The 14,692-nt window shown below is 46.0% G+C and overlaps 1 protein-coding gene across 1 annotated transcript in view; it reads right to left on the bottom strand.

Annotated features, from left to right (window-relative positions):
• Positions 1-14,692, bottom strand: part of DCAF5 (DDB1 and CUL4 associated factor 5) — a 199,239-nt gene that overhangs the window by 139,171 nt on the left and 45,376 nt on the right. Inside the window, exons 3-5 of the mRNA XM_030214437.1 lie at positions 6,046-6,082; positions 3,194-3,333; positions 390-519 (exon numbers count right to left, since the gene is read on the bottom strand). Coding sequence (XP_030070297.1) covers positions 390-519; positions 3,194-3,333; positions 6,046-6,082 — 307 coding nt within the window. The remainder of the gene's footprint in view (positions 1-389; positions 520-3,193; positions 3,334-6,045; positions 6,083-14,692) is intronic.

Raw genomic sequence — 14,692 nt, forward strand, 5'->3', positions numbered from 1 at the left:
CAGCAGGTAAAACTTTTACACACTTCTAAAAAAGCACAGGGGGAAAAAGAGGTAATGGCCTCAGAGCAGCAGGTATAACTCGGTCACCTTACTGGGTGTGAACCATGCTGGTCTTTATCTGTGGTCTGTTACTGTGTTACACATGTTGCAGCTAGGGAGGTAGCAAATAGTGTAAACCTTTTTGCTACAAAGGAAACACAAAAAATCCCTCTCAGTTCTGCAAACTCTCCAAAGGTGATCCCGCCCTCTCCCCCGCTAAGGACTGAACACAACCCTCCTTGACTTCCGTTCTTGATATGCTATATCTCTGAACAGTGCTATCCTGATCTGAATAAGTTAAGAGTTGGAGAAAATGCCTAGAGCTGGCGCAGGAATCACCTTGTGCTCACCTGTGAGGCTTGCGGATATCCCAGAGCCCCACGCCCTCTTTAGAGTTGGCTGTTGCTAACAATCTGGGCTCCACCGGATTAAACATCACACTATGAAAAGCAGATGGATAGTTTGCCAAGCAGAAGGGATCTGTGGAGAGTACAATTAGAAAACATTAGACAACAGAAAAGCGGAGTCAATACTCAGCCTGCAGTGATCAGTATTTTTTGAAACACTGACTACCACAGATAGATTTAAGACTGGATATTCAGTGCCAGGCCAAATCCAATTACCAGCGCTGAATTTCTGGTACATCGGTGGCTGCTGGAAATGATCTGGAACACAGACAGCTATCTGGGAAAGTTAGGACAGCATTTTATTTCACCCAGCTTGCCCAGATAGTTATCTGGGCATTGCCAAGGAGTATCAGTGGTGCCCAGATAGCTCTCAACCACTATCCAAATAGCTGAGCTGTTTAATTTAGGACTGTTTTTGTCTGTATTAAATTAAGGGGTTCATTTTCAAAGCACAGACTTATAAAGTTCCACAGTTTACTATGTAACTTTGTAACTCTAAGTACTTAGAAAATATGCCTCTAAACCACTTAGGGGCCTCCTCCACCCCCCAAACACTAAAAAGACACTGGTGTTCCAGTGGGACTGCTATCCCCCCCCTCACACAAGAGCCCCCCACCAACGGAAGATGATCCAATGACCCCTTGCTCCCCCCAACAGAAAAGACGACCCCTGGTGGTCTAGCCCCCCCCCATCCCCCACAGAAGAAAGGGCTGATGGTCTGATGGACCCCCAAGTCCCAACCTGGTAGTCTAGTGGCCCTGAACCTCCACCCCCCCCGTACCTTCAAATGATGAGGAAGGAATAGCACTCCCTCCTCCTTCCAGCGCTGCCACCAAAATGATGATGCACTGGGCGGGGCTTCCCTACCATATAAGGGAGTTTCTCCCTTATATGGTAAGGAAGTTCCACCCAGCGCATCCCAGGATGTGCTGGACAGAGCAGGGTGCTGCAATTTTGGAGGCGGCGCTGGAAGGAGGAGGAGGAGGGACGCTAGACTACCAGGTTGGGGCAGGCGGTCCACTCGACTTCCAGCCCTTTCTTCTGTCAGGGGAAGGGGGTTTTTGGATCGGGGAAAGGGGGGGGGCGCTACACCTCAGGGGGGATTGGGTCTGACAAGGGGTGGTTCTTCTGTCAGAGGGGGAGGGGTGTCTGGAGGTCCGGGTTTGATTTTTTTTGACAGCCTGGACTTGTCAAACAACTTCTGCATGCTATTAGCTTTGATCATATAGGCCTTACTGCCCCCACGCTGTTCCGGCACTACCTTTAGAGCACTGTTCGGAACAGAGACTGAATATCACCCAGTCCTCCTGTGGTACTAGCTGGATATTGTCTTTATTTAGAGGGAATTTTCAGCAGTACTATCCACATACTTAGTAATTTTATAAAGTCATTTTGGGCTATATAGTGCCTGTTATAAAATTACCCCAGGTATAAACATATGTGCAATGGTACAATTGTGCACACTCAAATGCATGTATTGTGTAGGGTGGCCTGTAACTGAGGACAGCGTTTAATGTTACATGCGTGCTTTATAAAATATGTGCAATGCATTTTACCCACAATTTCTGCTGGAATCACTAGTATTTTATAAAGCCCATTAGGTGCCCATATGTCTTTAGAAAATAAGCTGCATGTAAGTGTCTTTCTCTCCTCTTAATCCAGATGACCAGTTACAAAGGAGCATATTTTCAAAAAGAAAAACATCATAAGCGGCAGAGAGACATTTTTCTCTCCAAAATGTCCAATTTTTGACATGCTGGTTTTAGATATTTTGCTCCACAGTTTGTCCAAATTTCAAGAGGACGTGTTTTGGGCAGGACACGGGTGGCCCCAAAAGATAGATTTTTTCCTGCAATAATGGAACAAAATGAAAACATCTAGGGCCAAAATTAAGACTTTTTGGCTAGACCTGATTCAATCACAACTAAGTGATCAAAGAGTGCCCTGAATGACCACTTAACAGAACCCTTTAGTGTCCAATGTTCCCCTAAACCCATCAAAAAACTACAGTACCTACACAGAGGTGACGCCTGCAGGCATAAGGGCTATTGTAGTAGTATACAGTTAGGTTTTTGGTGGGGTTTGGAGGGCTCATCATATAACATAAGGGGGTAATGTGAGATGTGTTCCTGGAACTTTTTGTGTGAAGTCCACTGCAATGCCCCTAGGGTGCCCCACTGCTCTGCTAGGATGTCTGTGTGGCCAATCTACTAAGCCATACATCCCAATAGCTTGTTTTTGTTCATTTTTCCCTTGGACTTTTTTTTTCCCAAAAAATGAACCGAAAAGACAGATGCACTGAGCACAAAAATGTCTAGCAAATGGCCATTTTCGAAACAAAAAGTAGGATGCTTTTCTGGTTTGAAAATGGCCATGTCCGCTACTGGATTTTTGGATTTTTTTTCGCAAAATGTCCAACATCAAATTTAGAATTCATATCAAAAATGCCTCTCAAAATTGTTCTCATAATGTCCCTAACAATTCATAGATAGGGGACTTATACATTTACTAGCTTCTGCTAAACATATAAGACCCTTCGAATATTGGCCCAACAACTTCCAAATGTTTGCTGAAAGTTTATTACTCAATCCAAAATTACCAGAAGATATAGAATTTCTTAATAAAGGATACACTGGTGACACAGCATAAGGCCATTGAGAAAGAACGGCATTGCACTATCCAAATGACCTGAAATCAGGCCGTTACTGCAGTCTAGGAACATCACAATTTGCATCACATGGTCTTACCTCCATGAGGAGACTCCCTTATGTCCCAAATAAGAACTCGGCCATCATCGGAAGAGCTTGCAAAGATGTTGTCATTGACTGGACTGACTGAGAGACCGTACACTGCATTTTCATGGGTAAAGACATCCACTGTCTCACCGCTGGATGAAAAACAAAAACAGACCACAAACAACAGTTTTTCTTTTTGTTCAGGTTTTCATTGCTGGATTGTGTGTAAATGTATATTAAATTTGCCACCTTCTAGGAGATTGATTACCCAAGGCACATTTCCTACATTGCTAAGGGTTTTTTTTTTTTCACTAAACTGTGGTAGCATTTTTAGTCCACAGAATAAATCGGCTGGCGGTAAACGCCAAGACGCCCACAGGAATATAATAGGCGTCTCGGGGTTTACCACCAGCTGATTTCTACCATGAGCTAAAAACGTTACCGTGGCTTAGTAAAAGACCCCCTAAATGCCTGGACAAAGGCCTAGAAGGTTTAAGTGTACTCCACTAATAGTAAGAGCTCTTCAACTATGTGTAAAACAGCATTCAACTCGCAAATCAAATGTTTCTTGATGCCCAATTCAGATCATGAAAGATCTTCAAGGTGGATCCCAAAAAACAGTGTCTTTAGTAACATTACTAATAAGACACAAGACTGCATCACAAAGTTTGAAAAACAAAATTGGACATGATCTGAGAATCCAATGCATTTTAGGGGCTCTTTTACTAAAACATGCTACAAAGCAAAAAAAAAAGTATAATGGACCCCAAGAATGGAAATGGCAAACAAACTTAAAAGAAAGGCCCGACATGGGTCATGTTTTGGCAGAACGCCTGCGTCAGGGTCGATATATCAGTGGTTCAGCACAAATCAAGTGCTCTGCTCATTCAATATAACTGGATAAATCCAACAAATACATTACTGAAAATGTCAACCAAATTAACTTCAGTTCATTGAAGCTGTGTATACAAATCAAACAGCATGTCATAAAAGACACTTGTGCTCCGTGAGTCCTTTAAGTTTGTTTGCCACATCCATTCTTGCGGCCCACTGTGCTGGTTTTTTTTGGTTGTGCTTCATCTACTAAAGTACATTAATTATTGAGCTTCCGCATAACCTGGTATAGAGTGGATTATGGGCATGGGTTGTGCATTGCATCATGCGCTGTCATTGGTGCAGATAGTGCAATGCACTTACCATCATCTAAAGAGGTGGCATTAAGGTGCCAAACTGTTCTGAACAGTGCAGAGAACTGCGAGGGTAAAATACCACCAAAACAGCACAGGGAATTAATTCCCCGGTGATCAATGTTAACAACATGCAAATTCATAGCGTTATTAGTGTTGATCTTAGGGGGACTTCTGTGGGAGGACTGTGCCTCGGCTGTGTAAAAAAATAAAAAAAATAAATAAATAAAAGGACCTGTCAAACCAAAGCCCTGGTAGTCTGGTGTGTCTCCATGCCCCCCACTGAGAATACAAAACCCTGGTGGTCCTGTGGGACGCCTGGCTTCCTCCCTGAAAGCTAGCCCTGGTGGTCTAGCACCCCCTCCCCCCTCCAGGTCCCTCATACTTTTAACAAAAAAGTGTACCGGTCTCAAACATGAGGAGGGACTAGGGTTCCCTCTTTCTCTCTTATATGCTAGTTAAGCCCCGCCCAACACATCCCAGGAGGCACTGGGCAGGGTGCCGTCATTTTGAAACAGCACCTGCTAGAGGAAGGAGCCCTAGTCCCTCCTCCTGTTTGAGATCGGAGCCACTTTTTTGTGAAAGATGAGGGGGCTTGGGGGAGGGGAGCTAGACCACCAGGGCTAGCTTCCGGGGGGGGGGGGGGGGGGTGAGGAAGGCAAGGCCAGGCAAGGGTCCCACTGGACCATCAGGGTTCTGTATGCAGTGGGGGGGAGGGGGTCTGGTGGTCCACTGGACCTCCAGGTCCTAGTGCTTTGGGGGGGGGGGGGGGGTCTAGAAGCATTCCAATGCATGCTGAACAGGGTCTCCCCATTCCTCCCCAATGTTCTGGCAGACCCTAATGCCAGCTCATTGACGTAGGGTTTGCCGCAGGAGCTGCGCCCTTGTTTGGCATGCTGCCCACTGCGCATTGGGGAGGACTATTACTGGCTCTGTTTAGCATGAATTTGCATGCTATTAGTTTTCAGAGCCAGTGAGCTCATTATTTCATGCACTCGCCAGCTCTGAACATTTTGCAGTATCAAATGCGGGTGCTAGTCCGGTGCAATTGGCCTCTAGCCCCTGCATTTGCTTCTCAGCATCATCAGCTAAATGCATCCACACTAGCTACAGCTGTGCTCACCACACTAATCTCTGTATCTACAGTAACTGTATGGGAACATGCTGGGAATGTCCCCTACAGCACACAGGCTTTGAAGAAAATGCAAAGTACCACACTTTAGTAGAAGTCCCACCTTGGTTTCACTACCTGCATTGGAAACCCCCCCTAAAAATATACCTTAGAGGGACTGCATATGTGTCAGACATCTCATGATTGCATCAAAGGTCTCAAATGGATCCCAAGCTGTGAAAAGACTGAAGACCACAGCTGGAGAAGCCACAAGCTCCTTGTCTGCACATTGTTTTAGGAGAAGGGGTGTTAGGTTTGGCTGAGTCCAGTTAAAATGTCTGCTATGGGCATAATGCAAGGCAGAAAGGAATCCTGGGAGATTAAGGATTACATTGGGGGGGGGGGGGGGGGGGGGGGGGGGGGGAGGGGGAGCTCTCAGATGCTGAAAACATTGTACCAAAGTAATTTATTTTTCATAATAATTTTCAGCATTGAGATTTAGGAAATTTCTTCAACTACATAAAAAGGCACCTAAAAATGAAAATGATTTAATGACTTTTACAAACCTTTCAACATCGTGAAGAATAACTTGTTCATCATTTCCTAAGAAAAAAAAAAGCACAAATAGGTTTCATTAAACATCCATCCAACAGAATTCATGGTGCAAGATTTCAGCACTGGAGTGTATAAGGAATGCTCCAACAATACAGTGACTAATCCTTTAACATGGTACTGACAGAAAATCTCTTTATTAAACAGCTCCAATTGATTCAGAATGCTGCAGCAAGACTAATAGAAGGTTGTAAGCGACGTAACCACATCACACCATTTTTGCAAAATCTTCATTGGCTACCAGTACAATACAGGGCTAAATTTAAAACTCTTTGTCTGATCTTCAAGGCCCTTAAAGGAAATGGCCCTGAGTACCCGAAGAATAGGATGATCCTCTACACACCTCCAAGGACAATAAGGTCCTCTGAAGGACAATAACTAACCACACCATCTCCAAAAGAAATTACACGTTGTGATACCTGCAAGCAAATCTTCTTCGGAATAGCCCCCACACTCTGGAATGTACTGCCTGAAAAGTTTTGCTTAACATAAGACTATCTCTACTTCAGGAAGCAGGTGGAAACTTGGCTCTTCAACCAGGCCTTTAATGGGAGAAGTAACTAACTAGTGTCTCACTCACACAAGGAGTGACACGAACTGCACATACTGCAGCAGAACATGTTTATCCACTCCTGCTCTAGCTGGGATAATATTAAACCATTTCTCTGACCTCATGTGCACCTTTCTTTAAATTAGTCACCTGATTTTCTAACTCCATTTACCTATATGTTCCATCTTTGCTTATATCCTACACTGTCAATTAAAATGTTCTATTATGTATTGTGTTGACATCGTAAGTAGTATACTATGCCATACTTTGTATTGTTATTTGAATATTTTTACTGCTGTAATTGTTTATTGCTCACTAGTAAAAAAAGGCCCGTTTCTGTTAGAAATGAAACGGGCGCTAGCAAGGTTTTCCTTGGAGTGTATGTTTCAGAAAGAGCGTGTGTGAGAGATGGAGCGTGTGTGTCAGAGAGAGAATGTAAAGAGAGAGAGAGACAGAGTGTATGTGTTTGTGCAAGAGAGAGAGAGAGAGAGAGAGTGTGTGTGTGAGAGACAGTGTTTGTGTTTCTGTGTGACACTGTGTGAGAGAGAGGGACAAAGACAGTGAGTGTATGTGGCAGACAGAGAATGAGTGACTGCGTGTGTGGTGTGAGGAACCCCCTCACCCCCTCCCTCTCCCCTGCCCCCTTGCAGCCAGGCATGTGCAGCCACCCATGCCCATCAACCCTCCTCTCCCCCTGCTGCGTCCTTCCTGTCTCCCCTGCTCCCCCTGCAACCACCCATGTGGTCTCAGGCCCCACCCCTCAGCATCCCTCCTGTCCCCCTGCAGGCACGCATGTGCAGCATCCCTCCTCTCTCCCCTGTCCCCCCTGCAGCCAGCCATGTCCAGCGACCCTTCTGTCTCCCTGCCCCCCCTGCAGCTACCCATGCCCAGCGACCCTCCTCTCCTGTGCAGCCACCCATGTCTGAGGACGCTCCTCTCCTTTTCCCCTGTTCCTCCCCTGTGGCCAGCCATGTCCATCGACCCACCTGTCCCCCCCCTGATGACCACCAACCCTTCTGTCCCCCTGCCCGCCCTGCAGTGTCCGTCCTGTATCCCCTGTCCCCCTTGCAGGCACCCATGTGGTGTGTGGAGCCCCATCCCTATCTCCCTGTTCCCTGCCCCCCCTGAAGCCACCCATGTGCAGCGACCCTCCCCTCCCTCCCCCCTGCTTCCTTCCAGCCACCCATGTCCAGCGAGACCCCCCCTTCCCCCCCAGCCGGCGCAGCACCCAAAGAAAGCCCCTTGTCCCCCCCTTCGCGCATCACCCGACCCCCCCCCCACCGTGGCACATCACCAAACCCCTCCCCCCTCATCAACCCCCTCGCCACCCACAACCGCTAATACAAACTGTGTCCGGCGGCTGCTGCTTCTGCTATTCAGCAGCAGCAGCCCGTACATAAAGCAAACAAAAAAAAAATCCTCCTAAAACGCACCTCCGTTGAGAAGCATCTCACATTGGCTGAAGTCTCAGCATGCTCTCCTCCTCTCCCCTCTGACGTCTCGGCATTTCTCCGGGGTCTTCCGGCAGGGGCACTGATGTTGAGGGGAGCGGAGGAGTGGCTGCAGAGACGTCAGCCAATGTGAGATGGTTCTCCACGGAGGTGCGTTTTAGGAGGTTGTGTTTTTGTTTGTTTGTTTTCTTTATTTACGGGCTGCTGCTGCTGAATAGAAGCAGCAGCAGCCGCCGGACAGAGTTTGTATTAGCGGTCGCGGGTGGCGAGGCAGTCGATGTGGGGGGGGGAGGGGCTTGGTGAAGCGGCGGGGGAGGGGTTGGGTGATGCGGCAAGGAGGGAAGGGGGGGTAGGGGCTTTCTGATGCTCCGTTGCACGGGTTGTTGTGGCGATGCGGCGGGGGAGCACTTAGAGGTGCACCGTCGAGGCTGTTTGTGTGTGTGTGTGTTTGTGTGTGTGTTTTTTGTGTGTGTTTGTGTTTTTTGTGTGTGTTTGTGTGTGTGTGTGTGTGGGGGGGTGGGGTTGTGGGTGGCTTTTGTGGTCGTGTGGTTGGGGAGTTTGCCAGCAGTCTGTAGCGATTCCTAGGCAGGGGGAAGAGTACGGAAGCACTCCCCCTGCCTGGGTCATTGTTTGTTGGAGGGGGTTGCCAGTTGGTAGGGGTGCCTTTATGGATCCCTTTACTCTCTGTGTTCTGCCCTCGAGGGCGGAGCAGAGAGACATGGTGAGTTGGATGGCTTCACCACCATGAACTTACGAACTGTTTAGGGATTTTGCAGATGGCTTCAGCAGGTTGTCTTCAGAATGTTGAGGTAGCGTTTTATGTACAGATGGGGCGTGGCTGAGGGCGGGTCTATGAGTGAGGGTGACTCATCCTAGCCTATGAAGACTACATGATTTTTGTGCTTCTCTGCCTTGGAGTGAGCTTCAGAACGTTCAAGGTGGGATTTATTAATATAGATGTTTGATTTTTTTTTTTTTTCTTACTGTACAGTGCCTTGAGTGAATTCCTTCAAAACGGTGGTAAATAAATCCTAATAAATAAAAGGAACAATATATATCTGTCAAGGAAGAATACACCCTGTGTCAACAGCTGCTCTATCTAATTTTACTAAAATGTCAGCTTATTTTATTTGCATGCCTTCTCATTTAGTCCTGCTCGCTATGGAAGGACCTCCATCTTTCAGCATGGTCACTCTCCTTAAGTTCAATTTTCATTTCTTCATGTTGCATAACGACAATCCCAATAATGTTCAGCTGTGCCTTTCTTCCTCAAGGATTTCTCTATAAATTAACTGAAAGGATTTGAATCCTTCTTTCACAACAGAAAAATTGTAAAACATCACATAGTAGAGTCTGGTGAATAAAAGGCTGCCATAAGAGGCAGCCCCAGAGGACAGAACCTTCTCTGCCCTATAAGAACCAATGCAATGCATCACTGGTCACACACCCAAGATGATTTTTTTTTTAAGGTTCTCGTGCATTTCCCTGTCAGCTTAAATGCAAAACAGCCTGTCATCTTGCAGTAAGAAAATTTAAATGATTGTGGTGTTGGTGTTGAAGTAAATCTGAGGCTGATGTAGAAAGTTATCACCAGCCAAACCAAATGGTTACCATGCAGTTAACGTAAAGGTGGCCAAGCAATGAAGAAAGGGGTTGAGAGAGGGTGTTAATGTACGCAGTACACATAGTCTCACACCACATTAAAATAAATGGTAATGAGGTCATTACCTATTTCCCCAAAATGCAAAGAAATAAAATAGGCTTTTGACACACACACACACAAGGCATGAACTTTTTCGCAAGGTCCAGGAAGCATAGAAGGGTGAAAGGTGTGGTGTCTAGTGGCACTCAACCTCCCCCCTCCCAAGCCAAACCACCTGCCTATGATTGCTTTCTGCATTGGTCCCTGGTGTCTAGCAGCACCCCCTCTCTCCCCTGGTCCAGTTCTCTCCTTGAATCTGTACATTATAATTTTATTTTACTGATACTTTTCTTTCTCTTTTTTTTTCAGCTTAACCCGTAAAAGTAGTACTTTGGCAAAATTGTCATTCCAATAAAGTTATCTGAATTGGTGGGGGTGTGGTGGGAGTGAGAGGGTGTGCTAATGGGAGCAGGAAGCTCTTTCTGCTAAATACACAGCACTAATCACAAAGCACCCATAAATTTGTCATCAAAATACAGCACTCAAGATAACTGAAAAACTGAGAAGAATTTTGCATCTTTCAAAACCAAGGTACATCTTGAATAATGGCCTGGATTCCCTTTCCTCTAACACCTCCGGGAGGTAATGACAAGATCATATAAGAACTTCTACAAGGAATACCAAAAAGTACTAGAAAATAAGAATAAAACTCTCCAACCTGCAACAAGAAATTAAAAGACAGCGTGATATTATACTGTTCTCCAAGAGAGGTGTGAAAAAACAAAGGAAAAGTCTTCAAAAGTGATACATTAAAAAGTAACCCAGAACAGCTGTTTGCAGACTGCTCCCTCACAGAGAATGGTAAGACCATAACCAACACCCTATTCAACACAGAGGATGCAAATAACTGGCACAAAGCATTCAAAGAATTCTTTATGTAAAGACTAGTAAAAAAGGCCCGTTTCTGACACAAATGAAACGGGCGCTAGCAAGGTTTTCCTCGGAGTGTGTATGTTTGGGAGAGTGTATGTGAGAGTGACTGTGTGAGAGTCAGAGTGAAAGTGTGAGTGTGTGTGTGTGAGAGAGAGAGTGAGTCTGGGTGTGAGTGTGTTTGTGAGAGTGTGTGTGTGAGAATGAGAGTGTGTGCAAGTGTGTATGTGAGACACAGTGTGAGAGTGTGTGTGTGTGTGCGCGAGAGAGAGAGTGTGTGTGTGAGACACAGATTCTCTGTGAGAGTGAGTGTATGAGACCAAGCGAGTGTGTGAGTGACTGTGTGGCACATAGAGAGTGAATGTGATACATTGTGAGACAGAGTGTGTGAGAGTGAGAGTCAGAAAGACATTGTATATGAGAGAGTGTGAGCCTTGCCCTCCCAATCCATGCCCATCTGTCCCCTGCCCCCTCCATTCATCCTTTTCCAGCAATTCCCCTCTCTCCCTGAGCCCTGCCATCTCAATCCATGCTTCTCTGTCCCCTGCCCCCTCCATTCATCCTTTTCCAGCAATTCCCCTCACTCCCTGAGCCCTGCCATCTCAATCCATGCCCATCCATGCTTCTCTGTCCCCTGCCCCCTCCATTCATCCTTTTCCAGCAATTCCCCTCTCTCCCTGAGCCCTGCCATCTCAATCCATGCCCATCCATGCTTCTCTGTCCCCTGCCCCCTCCATTCATCCTTTTCCAGCAATTTCCCTCTCTCCCTGAGCCCTGCCATCTCAATCCATGCCCATACATGCTTCTCTGTCCCCTGCCCCCTCCATTCATCCTTTTCCAGCAATTTCCCTCTCTCCCTGAGCCCTGCCATCTCAATCCATGCCCATACATGCTTCTCTGTCCCCTGCCCCCTCCATTCATCCTTTTTACAGCAATTCCCCTCTCACCCTAAGCCCTGCCATCTTAATCCATGCCCATCCATGCTTCTCTGTCCCCTGCCCCCTCCATTCATCCTTTTCCATCAATTCCCCTCTCACCCTGAGCCCTGCCATCTCAATCCATGCCCATCCATGCTTCTCTGTCCCCTGCCCCCTCCATTCATCCTTTTCCAGCAATTCCCCTCCGGCTCTCTCCCTTCCATGACCCCCCCTCGCATCCATGCTCTTCTGTCTCCCATGTCCCAGCATGTCCCGCCCCCTTCTTCCCCCCCCCCTTCGCATCCTTGCTGTCGTTTCTCCTCTGCCCTCCCGCTCCCATTGTTCAACTGCCCACCCTCTTCTCTTCCCCCTACATCCCTTTTTTTTTTTTTAAATTTACCTCCGTGGCGGCGGTTCCGGCAGCGCAGCGGCAGGGAATGAGGCGGCGATCCAGACGTCTAGCCTTCCCTTCGTTGTGTTCCGCCTTCTTCTGACGTCATCCTTGACGTCAGAAGAAGGCGGAACACAGCGAAGGGAAGGCTAGAGACGTCGGGAGCGCCGCCTCCTTCCCTGACACTGCGTTTTTTTGGGTTTTTTTTTTTTGCGCCGTCGACGTCATGACGTTTGCCCTGGACGTCATGACGTTTGACGCGAGGGCGGGGCAGAGACGGCTGGCAGCCTGGCTGGCTTCACACCACGAATCCACGAACCCTAAGAAATGTTTGAGTGACTTCAGAACGTTGTCCTCATTAGAACGTTCACGGTGCGTTTTATTATATTAGATGGGGGAGAGAGGAAGCAAATTGACAGATTCACACTCCAGGGCCTCCACAGAAACATTTATTTCTCCTGGTCCTCTCCCCCTCTTTGCCCAACATGCACACACACTTATCTAAGCAACATATTCTCTCTGGGAGGACTAGAGGTCCCCTTCTAACAATCATTCAGACAGATATGGAGTGGTCCAACTCTCTTTATTGAACTTCAGTACAAAATAATTACTGCTTTGAGGTAGTTTTTCTATCCTTAGGTTGTACAGCATTGAATAAACACTGTAATATTTTGCACTCTTCCTTTATCTGTGTCTGATCCCTTTTGATAGAAAGCATAAATAATTTCCTGTCTACTTAGGCAAACATGTTCTCTTCTGAATCAAGCACAATCTCTCCTTTCTGAGATTCACGTCCCCACAGATTCTTCCCAATAGGAATTATCTTGCATACAGTGCCTACTCCAATAGTCGAATCTTAAGTGGGGTTTCTCTCTCCTCATCCCTTCGGTTTGAGGGTCAGGCAACTAACTGCTCCATCAAATGGCAGGCAGAAGCCTGGGTAAAACCTCTGTCTTTTACTTTCACTCCACACTGGGCAGAAACTCATAACTGATGGGAGGCTTCACATAACACACAAATTCAACTAGTAGGCCCAAGGGCTGAGCCCCAAACACACACTGTTTCTATCAGAAAATCCTTCACTATTCCACAAAAACCCATACCTGTTGAGTGGAGAAGTGGCCTAGTGGTTAGAGTGGTGGACTTTTGTCCTGGGGAACTGGGTTCGATTCCCACTGGAGGCACAGGCAGCTCCTTGTGACTCTGGGCAAGTCACTTAACCCTCCATTGCCCCAGGTACAAATAAGTACCTAAGCCATATTGAGCCTGCCATGAGTGGGAAAACGCAGGGTACAAATTAAAAAAAAAATGTCTCTGGATTATAAGGGCCAGCAGAATCACTGCAGCCATCCCATAAGGGGGATACTAACAAAATAGTACACGTTTTCTCTGCTCTTAATTTGGTATGATACCGAGTACAGGGCATATTGGGCTACTGTAAAGGTTCTGAAAAGATCCTTACATTTACCAATACAACAAAAACTAGTACAGATAGATTATATACAGTAAAAAAGACAAAGAAAATGCAAGAACCATAAAATATATATCCCACCAGAAAAGTGGAGTTTGAGCAACAATTTAAAACTAAGAAGCCATTGCAGACAACAAAACCTAAATAGCAAATACCCCTGTCCTGCAGACAAAACAACTGGGAGAGGGCTGGTAAAAAAGCACAAAATTTCCAGCCTTGACCCACCCCCCCCCAACACACAAAATACAGCAACCTCCATACAACAGAAGGAGAACACAGGAAAGAACCAGCAGTCAGCACAAAAATCACAAAGTGATAAAATACTGAACGATTGCCTGGCTTCTCTAGGGATGGAATTTGGCAAATTCAAAGAACAAACAGGAAGCTAATAGAAAAAAAGAATCCTTGGAATACTTAAAACATCAAATTGTAAAAAGGAAAAACAAATACAAGCCAGCCATATGGGGACTAAAATCACAAATCTCAGACCTAACAAAGATTGGATAAAAAGAACATCAAAAGCTCCTAAGAACTTCTAAAGATCCAAGAGAACAAGAATGTAAAGCATTGCCAAAGATTTAAACTTGTCCCAAGAAATACTACCAAAACTAACAACAGTTCAAGAAATCAGAAAAAAAAGACAGAACCCGACACAGAACCTGAGCCTCAAATACAAAGGTGAAACTGGAACAAGTAGATCAGTCTCTAGATCAACATGAGATTCACTACTACTACTGTTTAACATTTCTAAAGCGCTACTAGGGTTACGCAGTGCTGTACAATTTAACATAGAAAGGACAGTCCCTGCTCAAAGAGCTTACAATCTAAAGGACATATGTACACTCAGTCAAGTAGGGGTAGTCAAATTGGGGCAGTCTAGATTACCTGAAAGGTATAAAGGTTAGGTGCCGAAAGCAACATTGGTGGGTTTTGAGTAGGGATTTGAAGATTCAAACTAGAGAATGACACGGGACAAAGTTTGACTCTGTCCCGCGGGCTCTGTTCCCATCCTCACCCGCTCTGTCCCAATCTGCACAAGCCTCCAACACTTATGATTTTATATTTAAATCTCTTTATAAAAAGGAACAATATTCTGTATAACTGTTGTTTATAACAAAAAGCAACTACAATAGCCACCCTCAACCCTTCCAACCCCAACAATAGCTGATTTCTACTATCACAAGGAACCCTGATCCACCCTGTTAGTGTCCAGAGGTACAAATTGCAACCTGCTCTGTATGCCCTAGCA

Source organism: Microcaecilia unicolor, chromosome 9, assembly GCF_901765095.1.
Source record: "Microcaecilia unicolor chromosome 9, aMicUni1.1, whole genome shotgun sequence".
Lineage (NCBI taxonomy): Eukaryota > Metazoa > Chordata > Amphibia > Gymnophiona > Siphonopidae > Microcaecilia > Microcaecilia unicolor.